This window comes from Eurosta solidaginis, chromosome 3 (genome assembly GCF_040869045.1).
Source record: "Eurosta solidaginis isolate ZX-2024a chromosome 3, ASM4086904v1, whole genome shotgun sequence".
Taxonomy (NCBI): Eukaryota; Metazoa; Arthropoda; class Insecta; order Diptera; family Tephritidae; genus Eurosta; species Eurosta solidaginis.
The window spans coordinates 131,146,869-131,163,126 of record NC_090321.1 but is presented as its reverse complement, the minus strand read 5'-3'; the positions used below and the strand labels follow the sequence as shown (position 1 = coordinate 131,163,126).

The 16,258-nt window shown below is 38.2% G+C and overlaps 1 protein-coding gene across 12 annotated transcripts in view; it reads left to right on the top strand.

Annotated features, from left to right (window-relative positions):
- Nucleotides 1–16,258, top strand: part of shot (dystonin-like protein short stop) — a 1,374,398-nt gene that overhangs the window by 1,272,945 nt on the left and 85,195 nt on the right. Inside the window, exon 23 of one of the 12 annotated variants that reach the window (XM_067773031.1) lies at nucleotides 3,146–3,303. The exons of the other annotated variants lie outside the window; for them this stretch is intronic. Within the exon in view, the coding sequence (XP_067629132.1) occupies nucleotides 3,146–3,303 (158 nt within the window). The remainder of the gene's footprint in view (nucleotides 1–3,145; nucleotides 3,304–16,258) is intronic. 12 annotated transcript variants of the gene reach the window in all.

The following is a 16,258-nucleotide window of genomic DNA, read 5'->3' as shown; positions in this document are numbered from 1 at the left end:
TTTTTAATATCTGTATTTGGCATTTTTACCAATATTCGATTTTTCTCAAATCCCTAAAAAATTAGCACTTCAAGCATTTTTTGTTTGGTAATTCTATACTTAATCGTTGCGGAAAAATTTGATTTTGATACAACTTTTTCCAGAGTACCCCATAGTCCGGCGGACGTCATGAAATCGGAATATCGAAAAAATATTTTTATAGAATGTACTTGATATTGGTTATATACCGAATACGCCAATTTTTAGTAGGAACCTTGCAGCCCTTTTCCGTCGAAATCTAATAATTATGTAACATAAATTAAAAAACAAAGAATTTTTAAGACTTAAAAACGAAATGTTCATATGTATATGCAAAACGCACCGCAGAAACCAAATGGCTAAATATTATTGAAGTGTTTTGTGCAAAAAACTGTTGGAGTGAGTGGTTTTAAACATATCGGATCTTTTACTGATTTAGGAAGCCAAAATTCAAATATCTATCCCACTGGTATATGGTAAAATTTTTGAGGCTTAAATTTAAACTTTTTAGTATGGTTTTAAGCCATGTTGCAATTTTACACGTTCTCTCACATACCTTCCTTTAAGTTTAGAGTTTAAACCGAACCAAATTCAAAAAAGTTGTGGTAAATTGAAAATTTTAAAATTTTGTCCAAAAATGTATAAAAAATCAGATAAACCTATGAGAGGCCTAAAATTAGTAAGATTAGAAATTTTTAAATATATAATTATGTAAATTTTGTTGGATAGAGTTAGCAGCTATTTCTGCTGTGTCGACGATATACGATTTTGCGTGAAGCTGGTTAAAAAACTCTCCTTGTTCTTCTTATAATCATTACAAAAGTGGCCACCGTGGTGTGATGGTAGCGTGCTCCGCCTACCACACCGTATGCCCTTGGTTCACACCCCGCATGATCAAAATTTTAGAAATAAGGTTTTTCAATTAGAAGAAAATTCTTCTAAGCGGGGTCGCCCCTCGGCAGTGTTTGGAAAGCGCTCCGAGTGTGTTTCTGCCATGAAAAGCTCGCAGTGAAAACTCATCTACCATGCAGATGCCGTTCGGAGTCGGCATAAAACATGTAGGTCCCGTCCGGCCAATTTGTATGGAAAATCAAGAGGAGCACGACGCAAATTGGAAGAGAAGCTCGGCCTTAAGTGTCTTTGGAGGTTATCGCGCCTTACATTTATTTTTATTTTTATACTATTTAAGTAACAGTCGAATAAGAAAATAGTAATTGATAATAAATGTTCATTTTAAGAAGAATGGAAATGTCACATCCCTCATTTAGTAATGTAAAAGCTTGTGGGGTGTAGTAAATTAGATATAAATTATTGTGTGCAACTACAAATCCAAAAATAAAAAAATAACTTAATGAAATTGATATTTAATAGTAGACAGTGAAAAATAATAAATAGGTCGTACCAGAATTCCAATGTCGTCATGATTGAAACTTCCCCCTGACACTTCCCTCAAGAATATTATTAGCCTTCTAATCAGTAACAGTAACTCCGGTGGAATTTTTTAATATAGTATACATGATATGGTCTTTTCATTGGAGTGTGGTTTGACGTGGTGAGTCCCAAGCCAAGTACACAACCCGCTCAGCGGGGATGAAAATATTATTTGCACGTTTATATAGCGACCTCGTGGTAGATAGACGCTGCCGATGAAAAATCCCCAGGCTAGCCCTTAAACTGAGTATGTCAGAGTGGCCTAGCCACTTACATTAGCTCACCACTAAACGGATGTTCAGTGGCTACCCAGAGGATACTTGCCCGCAAGCGACCGGAAGTAGTGAGCTGCTTGAACTGCAAGCAAAATAATCGGTTTGGTCATTCCCAGTTGAATGGCTGTCAGAAGCTTTCCTCACTTTCGTTTACTTCTACACCCGGCTTAACGGAAAAGTTCTTCGAAAGATTTATGGACCTCTACGCGTTGGCGATGTCGAGCACTGAAGAAGATTTAATGATGAGCTGTACGAGCTTTACGCAGACATCAGCATAGTCCAGCAAATTAAAACGCAGCGTCCACTGGCGCCAATGCCATGTTATGCGAATGAAAGATGACGCTCCGACTCAGAAGTAGTCTTGTCGGAACCTGCTATGGAAGCAGAGGAAGAGGGCGAAAAACGATTTAAACTCCCTTGCTGTGACCAATTGCCTCTAGTGAGCAGAGCGAAGATCCGACTGGTGCGGCTTGTTGGACGGCCATAACCGTTTAAATGGTTAAGCGTCAATGAACCAACTAAGTAATTCATGATATGGTGGTGTAGAAATTATGAAAAATATTCTTTCGAAAGGTAGGTACTACAATATGAGGTAACGACTTATTTCATAGACAGTAGCGGTTGAAACCGAGACTTTGAGTATACCCCCTTCTCAAACTCATTTCATTAATAAATAAATTTTATATTTATTGAATTTTGTGTTTATTTTTAACTATGTTTTAAATCTTTTATTTTATTTTATAAACCTATTACCGATCATGAAATCCCAAACAATATCATATTATTATAAAAAGACTCCTTTGGCGGCACTAACTTAAACTCGTAAAAGATTTTGACTGTCTTAAATCATGACAGAAACTGCCGCTTTCGAAATGGTATTATGAATTGATGATTAAGCAATATTGATATCGCTGCCTATTTTGTTGGCACACGCTTATACTATGCGCTCTAATTTAAAAACATATATTTATATACATATAATCGATACTAAGTTCTATAAACCTTAATACGCCACGCATGTCTGTCATAAATCTTCCGCTTACTAATTTTTAACACAAGTGTATTTTGTAATTTATTAATTTTTGTAAGATTTATTATCGAATTTTGTTTTATCGGTCTTTTTTTTATTTTTAACTATTTTTTAAATCTTTTGTTTTATTTTATAAACCTGTTACTGATCCTGAAATCCCAAACAATATCATACTCTTATAAAAACACTCCGCTGACGGCGCTGAACTTAAAATCGTAAATGATTTTCACTGTGTTAAATCATGACAAAAACTGCCGCTTTCGAAATTGTATTATGAATTGATGAAAAATAATATTGATATCGCTGCCTATTTTGTTTACATACGCTTAATACTATGCTGTTCCTGCCTCACTCTTATATAATTTTAAATACACATTTAACTCTTGAGCAGCTAAAGGACGTACTAATATTGAATTACGCGAACAATTTATTTTGGCTGACGGCGTTTCCCAAAGTATGGCGGCATTCACACCACGTCGTTCTGCACCGAATGCCTCACAAAATGGCAACACGTCACCCTACATAACTGGACAAGGTCCTATCATAAAGGTAAATTATTCATCTGTTAAGCGCAATCATTGATTTATTATAATTTTCTTAAATGCGTGTTTTGTTAAAATATATTTATAAATATGTTTGTTGAATATTTCAGTTTTTTCTAGTTTTGAAAGATTACAAGGTACCATGGTAATGTAATATTCGAATGGTATAAGTCTGTCCTTAGTCATAAGCTGTATTTATATAAAAAACTAGCCAAAAAGGTTTAAGAATTTTGAAGTATCAATGAGAGATGATTGTATGTTAATGTTTACTCGGAGGCAAAATTAATGGAGTCGTGCAGGTTTCGAAGCCCGCTGATTCCCAGAAAGGTTTAAGATATTACATGTAGCTTATAATTAGTTTCAACTTACTTAGTTTTTTGTTAACTCTTTCCAGTACAGTTTTTTTGGTGTCAACGGTAGAATCGTAAACTTCAATTCAATCTTGTGTCTAGGCCCCATCAAGCCATGAAGGCATTTTTTTAAAAAAAGCTATAAGGGGGGGGGGGGGGGGTTAGTTAAGGTAACCACTGTGAAATATGTATACACAATTTATTTTTTATTTATTCGAAACCACTATTATATTTCATGGTGATAATTATAACACTCTTCCTTTCCGGTAGCAAAGAGGTACCTTGCATATTTTTCGTGCTACATACACTGCGCTAGTAGCGGACCTCCTTGTGTAGTGGCTGATTATGCGCAAGAAGGTTTGAGAACGGAGCTTCATCGTCAGAGTTGTATTCCTTATCAGACGCAAATAAATCCTGACCCAGTGAGCGCTGTTGCGAGCCAAGGGGAACGTGTCCAATATCAGGTTCCTCTCAATCAGCTTAATAACCCCCAGCACTGCTATCAGTGTCTGAAGTTATATTTTCATATTGTAAGGTGGGTTTCGTCGAAGGCTGGGGTAGCACTCAACCAATCCAGATTCGAAAAAGGACATCTATTTCCTTTTCAAATGAACACACGTCGATTTGTTGTTGGTATTTTGGTAAAACACACACACACCGTAGCAGAGAGGTAGAACTGGCCGAGGAATGGAAGGTGGACTGTAACCGAAGGTTGGTGAGGCGGTGGATCGATTTCCCCAAACAACCGGAGGACGGTGGAATCGATGCACGTTACAAGTGGGCAGCTGGTGGATTGCAGCGGGCCGGTGGATATGGCTGGTGGGTCGTTGGATCGGTTTCCAAGCAACCGAAGGTTGGTGAAACCAATACACGTCGTTGGTTGACAATTTGGTGGATTCCGACGGATCGGTGTATACGACCGAAAGTTGGTGAAACCGATACACGTCACGCTGGTTGACAAAGGGGTGGATTCCGGCGGATCTGTGAATACGGAGGTGGACCGTTGGATCGGTTTCTAAACAACCGATATCCGCTCACACGCATGGGGTACGGACCTTGCTGAAGGTTGAGCTCTCGCTAATCATGAAATGCAAATTATTTGTACTTAAGTCGAAGTGGATATGAAAGAGTTGAGAATTACACACAGCCTTAGCTAGACGATCGGTGCGCGAATGAAATGCTTGCCCATTATTACTTACATTTGTCCGTGCCAGTCATTCGCATCCAGCCATCTGTTACAGTGGTGGCGTATGTAATAGGGACAGTGCATTGGTTACAGTGGGGGGCATGTAGAAAATACTTGTAATGCAGGTAAAACGGCATTACAATATACCAATTAGTTTTTATTTCTCGGTCAGATCACTTCTTCTTAAAACGTGAGACGTGAACTTAGGATCTTCAGTATGGTAAGCGGAGCGCGTTACCATCACACCACGGCGGCCGCCAAATTCAAAGACATTCAAAAATTCAAAAGATACGATCTCATGTAAAAGAAAGTTTCTTCACTTTTGGTAAAATTTCCGAAGTATGTACTCAGTTGGATCGAGTATACTCAATACCTTTTACTGATTATGAAGACTAGCATCTATACTTTGATCCGAGTATTTTATACGAGTACCGGTATCGATACTTTTTCTAAAAGTTCTAACACTAGGTGCCACGTATAAGGGATGATTACATGCAGTTCCTGCATTGGACGGTTCCAACTTTCCTAGATGTTCTGGTCTCAGCGACAGTAATCCCACAACGGGTTTCACTTGCGAACTAGCGCCCCCCCCCCCCCCCCCCCCCCCCCTAACAAAGTCACCTGTCACCCACCCCCAGAGTGAACCCCTGTGGGCTAGGGGAAAGAATATACCCACGGTAGGTATACCGGTCGTAAAGGGCGACGATAATACCATGGGTACCCAATCCATGAGTAAGGTTTTTTACTCGAAAGGTAGCAGGGTGGACGCGGGTATCACCCTGTGGAACCGTTTACAAAGAGGTACAAGGTCCCAAATTGGACCAGGCCTAAGTTAGGAGCAGTGACCTTACAGGAGAAACCTTGCACAAAATATCTAGGAATCATCCTAGACAGTAAGCTGTCATGGAAGCTCAACGTGGAGGAGAGGGTCAAGAAGGCCTCAACGGCACTCTATGCATGTAAAAGAATGCTGGGGTGTACGTGGGGCCTATCGCCTTCTCTTTCTCATTGGGTTTTTACAGCGATTGTAAGCCCTATTCTATACTATGGAGTTCTTGTTTGGTGGAAAGCCACACAAAAAACAACATACCTCAAAAAATTAGAGGGGGTATGCAGACTATTGATGCTTTGCATTACGGGAGCCCTGAAAACAACCCCGACGGCTGCACTGTATGCCATTCTGCACATTCCACCTGTAGACCTGGTAGCAAAGAACAAAGCATTAACGACCGCAACCAGGCTCGGTGCTTCGGGGCAGCTTGAGCGCCGACCATATGGCCATAATAGTATAGCGTCCTCAGTCACAAGACGAACAGACTACATGATTCCCTACCTGCACTTCGAGGGAGATCTTAAGGCCACAATAGAGGTGGACGGTTGGCGCAAGGGTGCGCAAATGGCGGACGACGCGATACATGTGTACACCGATGGTTCCAAAATAGTGGAAGGAGTAGGGTCTGCGGTATACTGCGCTGATCCGGAATTAAGCAGATCCTACAGGCTGCCGGATTACTGTAGCGTTTTCCAAGCGGAAATATTAGCCGTAACCAAAGCAGTAGAAACCTTGGAGGAGCATAGCTTAAGCTGCAACCGTGTTAACTTTTATATTGACAGTCAAGCAGCAATTAAGGCAATAATCTCGCATAGCACAGCATCTAAATGCGTGTTAGAGTGTAAGCAGTCTCTGGAGAGAATCGGGACAGGGAGAAGCATACATCTATATTGGGTCCCAGGGCATATGGGAATAGATGGGAATGAAAAAGCGGACGAATTAGCTAAAAAGGGCGCATCCCTTGAAGCTTGCTCCGTAGACGTCCCAATTAGATTGGGCGAGATTAAGCGAAGGCGAGAGGTGCACATGATCGACCAAGTAGAAAAGGCGTGGGTTCAAGCGCGGGGCTGTAAAGTGTCGAAGATTACAACCTTAGACTAACACAGTTGCTTCTATCATTAAAAAGAGAGGACTGTAGACTCATGACGGGTATTCTGACTGGACACTGCCTTCTGGCGTAACATGCCTTTAAATTAGGCTTGGTCAGTGATAGCAGGTGTAGGAAGTGCGGGTTGGAGGAGGAAACGATCGAGCACGTTCTGTGCTCGTGCCCTGCACTTGCCAGGCTAAGACTCCAGCTATTAGGAGTGATACAGCTGTCAGATCTAGAAGCAGCAAGTGGCTTAAGTCCTAGGAAGCTTCTAGTATTTGCCAAGAGGACGGAGTTATTTTATAACATAGGTCCTGGTTTTTGATAGGGTTTTTCAGTTTGGTCGTTAAAACAAACTTCTGGTAACACTACGGACTCAATCAGTCTATGTGAGGTCCTCATGGACCGGCCAGTTCAACCTACCTACCTACCGGTAAAAAGCACTCCCGCATTTTTTCGCATAAGACAGCACTTTATCGCCGTCATTGTGCTTAGTCGGGTTCGATAGGGACATTACGGTGGACCATAGCTTACCTATACCGGCAGAGAGGGTACAATTCTTTAAATGCTCCTCCCATTTCGCACGCTTGTGTTTATCCATTAGCAAACTGATGCGTTTGCTTATATCCCTTATTTGGGGGTCGCCGTGTTCGTGCTGTCTATACGGTCACGTTCTCTCGCTAGAGTTGCGGCCTTTGCTAGAAAATGTGGCCGGATTTACGGGATTCTTCCGGCGAGCCTAAGCGGATTTAATGACCTTTCGGAAAGCACGCTCTCCTTGACATGCATCAGTCGGGAAAGGGAGGGCAGCAAAACGAATTTCAGTATAAGTAACGAAGGTGAGTCATAACAACCAGTACCACTCCGTTCGCCAGTAGAGAAAACATTCTTTCCTGCTCTGTCAGTTTACTGCGAATCTTCGCCTAGCCACTCATCAGTATGGTCTCCGCCAAGCGCATATCATTACCAGCGCTGTCAAAAGCTTTTGACACAGTCAACCACGGCACTCAAAACGCCTCACGCCATATTATCTGAACCTAGCCGACCAAATCCACATTGGACGTTTACGTCGATGGTGTTGCGCTACCGACTGTGAGTGATCTTAGAGGCAACATTCGGTGACACTCTCACCTTCAAGGCGTGTGCCATTAAAGTTGTTTCTAAAGTACAAAGCCGCAACAAAATCCTCAATTCGCTTGTCACCAACACTTGAGGAAAACATATAGGAACGTTGCTATCCACGTACAAAGCAATTGGCCGTCCGCTCAATTGGGAAATGCGAAATTATAAACTACTTTCGGTATTCCTTATAATGTAATTGGAAAATTTTCATTTACTTTTGCAATTCCTTCCGAAAGTACTGCGGCACAAATTACATTTAAGCAGAGTATTTGCTTTCAATTACAAACAAAAAATTTTTTGTACTTGAGCCCCAAAAAAACGCAATTACTTTTGGTATTTTTTTTTTTTTTTGAGGAATTGAAATGTAATCAATTCCTTTGCTGTAGAGAAAAGGAATTGATAACTTTCCTCAAGTACATGTAATGGGGAATTGACGGCAATTGAATACCTAAAGTAATAATTACTAGCCAGCTCTGACTGTAAATAACCTTTGCATACCATTTTATGAAATATTTGTTTGACAGAAATCTCATGGGTTTCGCATACAAGCGTTACCAAGCACACTTTTCCGCAAGATGAGGTTAATTTTAGTTACACATCAAAATGTATGTGGTTAACTATGGTAGCAAAATGGGGAAAGTAGTTAAATCGTTCTTGTTTATGGCTAATAAAACAATCTTTACGACATATTTGGTTCTTTAAACACAACGCAACAATAGGGCATATTATAATCAAAATGAAGTACAGCTTTAAGACTGCATTCCGTAGCACAATTGTGCTTTCATTCTGTATGCGTACGTGTCATCATTTATATTTTTTGATGGCCCATGTTTTAGATTGCGAACTCGCTAGTGAAAAATTTTACAGCGAAAATTCGCAACTTCCGTCAAATGTCAAATCATTTTCTTTGCAAGTTTTTAAGACATCGCGAACGCCATTTGACTAAATGAGGAGCTTCAATCCAAAACGCTATAAGTAACTTATAACAAGTTTTTGGATAAATGAGAAAAAGCGCTCCGTGTTTAATAGATTCCCACTTTTAAAATTACGTATGACTCTTAAGGTTGCCAGATTTTTTTCAGGTATATGGCTGCGAAATCCCAAAACATTTGACAAAATCTCGGAACGTTTGGGAAATAGTTTTGCTATAGAATTTATAGAACCTTTATAAAGAATATTTTTAATTCAAACAAAAATTAATACCCGCATAAAATAAGTATATATGTATGTTGTATTCCATGAAATAAAAATTAATATAAAATATTTATAAACTATTTCACTTATCCAGAGCAGCTGAACCCCTATACACTTGTAGCACTTTTGTTTTTGTGTTGCCCTGAATCATAGGCACACATTCAAAATCACACTTTGAATATAAAAAAAAAATTTCATAGCACTCCCATATGCCCTCACATATAATTTCGAAAAATATGAAAATGCTTGAATTTCTTATGAAAGTGCCAAGAAAAAGCACTCCCGTATGAAGCTCTGGCACTTGTGTATGATAAAAATTTACACTAACAATTTGACAACTAAAAATTATTCAAAAACATTATAGCACTGAAAAAAATGTCTAACCAAAATTGATTCATAAATTATATTAACATAGATAATTGACCGCGGAGTTGAAATATATGGGCCATATGACCAAAGAATGTAAGCAAAACTGTACTCAAACAAGAGGAGCCTATTCTGACTTCATATGATATTAGTTAACTACCCTCAAGGGAAGTCAGTAACTAGTGATACAAAATTTTGGTTCAGAACTAGACATAGAGTGCCAAATAAGTATTACAAAATCGACAAAAAAACTGCTACCAGCTTTAACGAGCTGCGGCTACATATGAGTATCCATCTTTCTCAACACTATTCCACCAGTACGTAACTATCGAAAAAGTACCAAAAAGAAATTTGTATATAGTTAGGAACTAGTGAAAAGTTAAAGCAGCTGGGACAATTTCCACCGCCTAGGATATCGACATGTTAAATTCGCCAGTTGAAAACATGTAAAAGAGATAGATGTCGAACTATTAGTGGTTCAGAATGCAGTAGAAATACACTCATTTTGAACTAAACTCTCCTTACGGGGTAGTTTCGTTTCAATTCGGTATATTATTTTTCTTGGTTATGAGAAATTTTTTTACTGGAACTGGGGGGATCCGTAAAGTAACCATGTCTATCATTTACTTGTTAAACATTTTATTAAATTCAAATAGTATTTCAGCACCTCAGTAATATCTGTTCCTAATATATGTATGTAAATTTGAACATTTAAGCATTTCAAAAGTTTTCAAATTCAATTTCCAATGCAATATTCGCGGAAATATCTACATTCACTTTTAGTATCATTATTGAAACCCAAATTCCGACGATAAATGTTCCCACAAAACTTGAGGCTAGAGGTCAATGTAATTTTTCGCTACTTTCAGAATTAATTTTATTGGCACTTGTATGTTGGTGATATAATTATTGACGTAATATTTTAAGCAAATATTTTGTAACATGAAACCAAATATTCAACTTTCTCCGACCTCAAACAATTAAAATTTTTTAAATATATTTTTTTAAATACAAAAAAATTTTCAGTGCGCATACAATTTTGTACATGTATTGTGATGCGCACTTCCATATAAACAATTTTGAGCAGCACTGCACTTATCTATTACGATAAAAACAGGTTAATGCCAATTGTATACAGAGGCGTAGTGAAATAGTTACTCAAGTTTTCTACATTCAATCCCTTATTGAACTCAATCTTCCATACAAAATACAAATTCTTAATTATCTCATAATTGCTTTTTTGAATGCTTAATGGAGTCGAAATTCTAGAACGTTTTGCTTGGTGTTTTGGATTTTGTTTTCAATGTAATTAATGACAATAAAACCTTGATTATTTTTAATAATTCACAAAACATGTAAAAACAAAGAAATCAAAATTTTTAATTCGCTACATTTGCTTCAAAAGATAATATGGCTTTTCCCAAAGTAGGTACATATTTGGTTAGGTGCAACATCTCTTGAGTAATTGCGCATGCATTTTATTTTGATTGGCTTTATTGTTGAGGAGAAACCGGCTACTATCTATTTCCGTTTTTTTTCGTATACGCTTATGAAACGGAGGTATTATGTATATTGGACTGGGTTGGTCCCATACAAAAAAAAAGTTGCTAATGTCGGCCCCCTAAATTTGAAGATTATGTTGAGAGGGTTTCGGAAACATTTTTTTAAATTTTTTTTTGATCCTTCGAAATACAGCCAAAAAGGGTTTTTCGTTGTAACTTGGTTATTTGACGTCCGATTTTTAAAATTGATATGTCATTATTTTGGCCTTGAGAAGCTTCACATTTCCGTTTAATATCCTTTTAAGCTATGAAGTCGCTTTAACATGATTAGGTCAGCTATCACTTCTGAATACAGTCAGACTTTGACTTCTGACTTTTCACCTCGTATAACAGCTGTTATACAAAATTTCTCAAAAAAAGAATCCAGCCCTTCTAATAAGGGAAAAGGGCGGATCACTCCCACATTTTTACTTGTTCAATTTGCTGAACGCGTTAACAAAAAAATAAAATAAAATTTCGAAATGTAGAATTTCGAACTTCAAACTTCGTAAGCCGATATCTATTTTTTGGTGGCTAAGTTCGAAAAACGGACATAGTACTCTGTTTACTTAAGGCTCAATCTCTACGAAAAAATGGGTTTGTCCAATATCCAGAAAAAAAGTTGATTTTGTCGAATAGTGGTATTATTATAAATGCGAAACAACATGTTCTGCACATGCTGAAATGCATTGGCATAAAAAGGGGTAATGCATAATGCTACAGTTACCCCTCCGAGCTTAGGATTAGTCCCGAAGTGCCTGATCCATCAGAGAGCTGATTGTTGCTAGGCATATGCCGCTTATGATGACTTAAACGTCATCTGCGTATGCCGTAAGTTTGGCAGGTCTTCCGTCAAACCGCTTAAGCAATTGATTTATTACCAGCGCTCACAGCATTGGTGTTAGAACCCCACCCTGCAGGCGCTCCTCTGTTTATAGATTTTGTTGCCTCGGATTGACCCCATTGCTAGAAATTATACACTGAATTGGAGGTACTCAAATGCAAAGCAAATGATATGCGTGAGCAGATCCAAAAATTTGAGGAAAATGCGGTCTCAACCGATATTATTATTATGGGAATACCATACTCTAAAGATGAAAACATCAGCGACCTGACAAACGCCAATTTTTTCATATGCGTACAAACAGTAGCAACAAGTCAACTTCGGCGCCTATTTTAATAAAAATAACACGGCACATGATAGAATTCAACAGCTTAAAGCTATCGCTGCATTTTGCAAATTAAAAAAGAGAGCATTAACACTCTCCGATATTAATGAATTTGGCTACGGAAAATGTATGTTCACGAGGGTTTAACTTTGCAAAACAGAGATGTTATGCGCCACGCAACGCAATTAAAAAAAAATGTACTTGCATCTGTTTTTAGTATGAGAGGTAAAGTATATCTGAGAGTGCAACGGAGTGCAGAGCCGAAACTAGTTAAAAGCTAGCCAGCGAAACGAAACATGCAAATGAAATGTTGAAAACATAATATTACATAAATATGTATTTATTATTATTGTTTCACATTAGTTATCTTCTTTACATTTATTTCCCTTTATGTTTTTATTTTATATATATGTATATACATGTATGCTCTTTACTTTGTTTTGAATTTAGTAATTGAAAGCCAATTACATTGTGCTAGTTGCGTAAATGATTATGGATGGTTCGAATGAGTTCTGCACTGACGACGATTGTTTGAGGATTATCTTAAATACTGTAAGCAAAAAACAACTGCCTGACAGGATGTTCAATATGGCTACTTTTTAGCATTTTGACAGGGTGTTCAATATGGCGGCGCATAGGGCCGGCTATCCGGCTAGCCGGCGGGTGATAGAAAGAGATACCGAATGAGACAGCGATAGTCAATTGCAAATCAGGTGATCCAATCACTTTCGAATTTTGACGTCTATGCAGAAGATATCCCACTTAGTTTGATTCACAATGCTTGTAGCTTTAACACCCCAAAGTTTGATTACATGAACTTCATTCTGCAGGGTTCAAAGATAGATATTTTATGTGTGACTGAGACCTGGTTTAGAGAAGATATTAGTGATAACATGTATGCATTAAATGGCTACAAAGTGAATAGGAACGACAGGAAAACAGGTGCCAGAGGCGGGGGTGTTGCCATATACTGCAAAGCAAATATTCCTCACAAAATAATTTTTAAGACAAGTGTAGATGATCCTGTTGAGTATATTTTCATGGAAGTTGGGAATATGTTTAGTAAATGCTTAGTTAGATGTGTATACAACCGCAATAAAACATTTAAGCTAGATAATTTATTGCGTAATTGGCCCAATTTTCTCACATGTATGAGCATATACTACTTTGTGGTGATTTCAACACAGATATACTAAATAAAACTCACGATGTCTAAAATTAACGGATGATTTGAACTCCATAGGACTAGATGTCGTTAATAAATATCGTACGCGATTTTCACCCAATTATAAACCTAGTTTGCTAGATTTGATGTGCACATCCAACAGTTCCGAAATGCTCCCTTATGACCAATTCTCCCTTGCTGGATTATCTGACCACGACATGTTTATTTCATATAGCATAGCCCCAAGTTGCACAAATGGAACACAGTTCTACTAAAGGAATTTTAAAGCAGTAAATCTTTCTGAGCTTGCATATGAGGCTAGTGTTTTGCATGGGAACGGCGTCTGGATCCTTCCTGATATTAATCAAAAACTAATTTTTTTGTATCGCAAGTACTTTACTTGTTTGATAAATATGTTCCACTAAAGGAAGTCAAAACTGAAAGCAGGAAAGATCCATGGTTCACGAATCAAGTGTTGTCGGCTATTAGAGCACACAATAAGTTATATAGTCGTGGGAAGCGAGACCCTACGGAAACAGCCAGGGAGTTTTATCGCCAAGCCAGTAATAATGCTACACTGCTAATTAAGAATTCTAAAAGAGAATTTTATAAAACGAAGCTTGATACTGATATGCCGGTTAAAAATCTGTGAGTTTTAAAGTTTAAAATCTCTAGGTATCGGGGCAAAAATTAATTCAGAATGCGATTTAAATCCAGATGATATGAACAATTTCTTTCTACAGTCAAGCAAAACAAAAAATTACGGGAGCTTCAAGATTGATGAAAATATACTTCATACACCAGAAAATGAATTTCAGTTCAATGCAGTAACAGAGGTCGATGTCATGAGAAGTATGATTGCAATTAAATCGAATGCAGTTGGTGAAGATGGTGTTAGTCTTAGGTTTTTTAAACTGATAATACAATACATAGTGCCAATTCTGACTCACATAGTTAATTTTTCAATTACAACGTCAACCTTTTCCGATGTTTGGAAAATAGCAAAAGTCATTCCTGTCGCTAATAAACCGTCGGCTGCTGTCTCAACAGATTATCGTCCCATAAGTATATTGCCAGTCTTGTCAAAAGTCTGGGAGAAATTAGCGGCTCCCAAATTACGGAATATCTTAATACAAACAGGCTCTTGAGCGAATTTCAGTCTAGTTACAGAGCCTTCCATAGTTGTAATACTGCCTTGCTCAAAATAGAATAGATGAAGATATCCGCCCAGCCTATGACAGAGGAGGTGAATTAACTGTGCTGGCGCTTTTGTATTTTTCTAAAGCTTTCGACACAGTAGATCACTATATTCTTTTACTGATATTAAGTAAATACTACGGATTCTCTGATAGTTCCGTAAGGTTGCTGCTTGCAGAAAGTAGTGGTTGGAACTAGTTGCTCGGAGATGAAAAGCCTTGATTCGGGTGTGCCACAGTGATCCATTCTCGGTCCAATTCTGTTTTCTGCTTTTATTAATGATATGACCAATATTTCCAAGAGCGTATCTATACATCTGTATGCTGATGATGCTCAAGTATATCTTTCTCGCCCGATTGGCCTATCAGAGGATCTGGTGTGCAGACCTCCAGCGCATATCTTCATGGGCAAATGTTTATTGTCATTCAAATCTAAATGCTTCTAAGACCAAAGCTATGTGTTTGGCGTATTCCCGGCAGGTAGTTACGACATTGCCTACTTTATCCTTGCAAGGCATTGCTATCAGTTATGAGTCTGTGGTTACTAGCCTTGGATTTAAGTTGAACTCATACCTCGGATGCAAGAACCATGTTAACTATACTTTAAGCAAAATATACTTCATACTAAGAAAGTTGTGGCAGACTGCAGATTTAACTCCAATTAATGTGGAACTGAAATTGGTGAGAATTCTTATAGTTCCACTGATATCCTTTGGGGAGGTCGTTTTCGGCAATATCGACAGTGAGTCACAGAAAATGTTGCAGCTGGCTTTAAAAAGCTGCGCTCGATATATATTTTCTAGGCGTTAATTTGATCATATATCGGAGTTTTCCTCCAAGATACATAACTGCAGTCTCGTTAGCTTTCTGAATTCTGAGAGGCAAGGCCACTGCCTTTGCAGACGATCTTGCAATTGCGTACAGTACACCGAATTACTTTGAATTAATATGTGACATTAACCATGATATACATTTGTTACGAACCTGGTTCGCTTCACACAAACTGATTGTAAGTAGTAAAACTAGACTTATGTATTTCAGTCATGTTCTCAAAGAACAACCAAGTTATGATGTCATATTTCACTCCGCAGTGTGCTCTCGCTTTAACATGCACCATATAGCGTGCACTCAAAGTGACGCGATGAGATCTTTTGATTGTAATAGAAACTGTAGTGAGAGCTGCTTCAGGGTTGAAGTTGTTGAGAATTTCAAGTACCTAGGAATTATAATAGACAACCGCTTGAGTTGGTCTGAGCACATTAATGCTCTAAAAAAATACTTTCTATATACCACTCGTCACTTTTATCGTCTGAAAAAGTTATGTTCAATATCCACTTTAAAAACAGTTTACTACGGAATATTTCAATCTAAACTGCAATATGGTATCACATGCTGGGGCGGCGCTTCGGCTAATAAGCTGTCAGCAGTGGTAACAATTCAAAAGGGGGTTATAAGGCGAATCTGTAGTGCAAACTATAGGTCTCACTCTATGCTATATTTTAGGAAACTAGATATATTTCCGTGTCGACATCTCTATCTTTACAAAGTTTTAAAAACATTCTTTATACGGTGTGGCTACCTGGAAAGCTTTCCTTCGGAAGTCTACAACTTACGAAGAAATCTACTTCCGATGGTACAAATTCCGCATACTAGGACGTCGCACTTTAGAAGTTTTTACACATACACGTCGTGCAAATTTTTCAACTCCCTTCCTCCCACTGTACAGGTAATAAGAAATGTCAACTTATTTA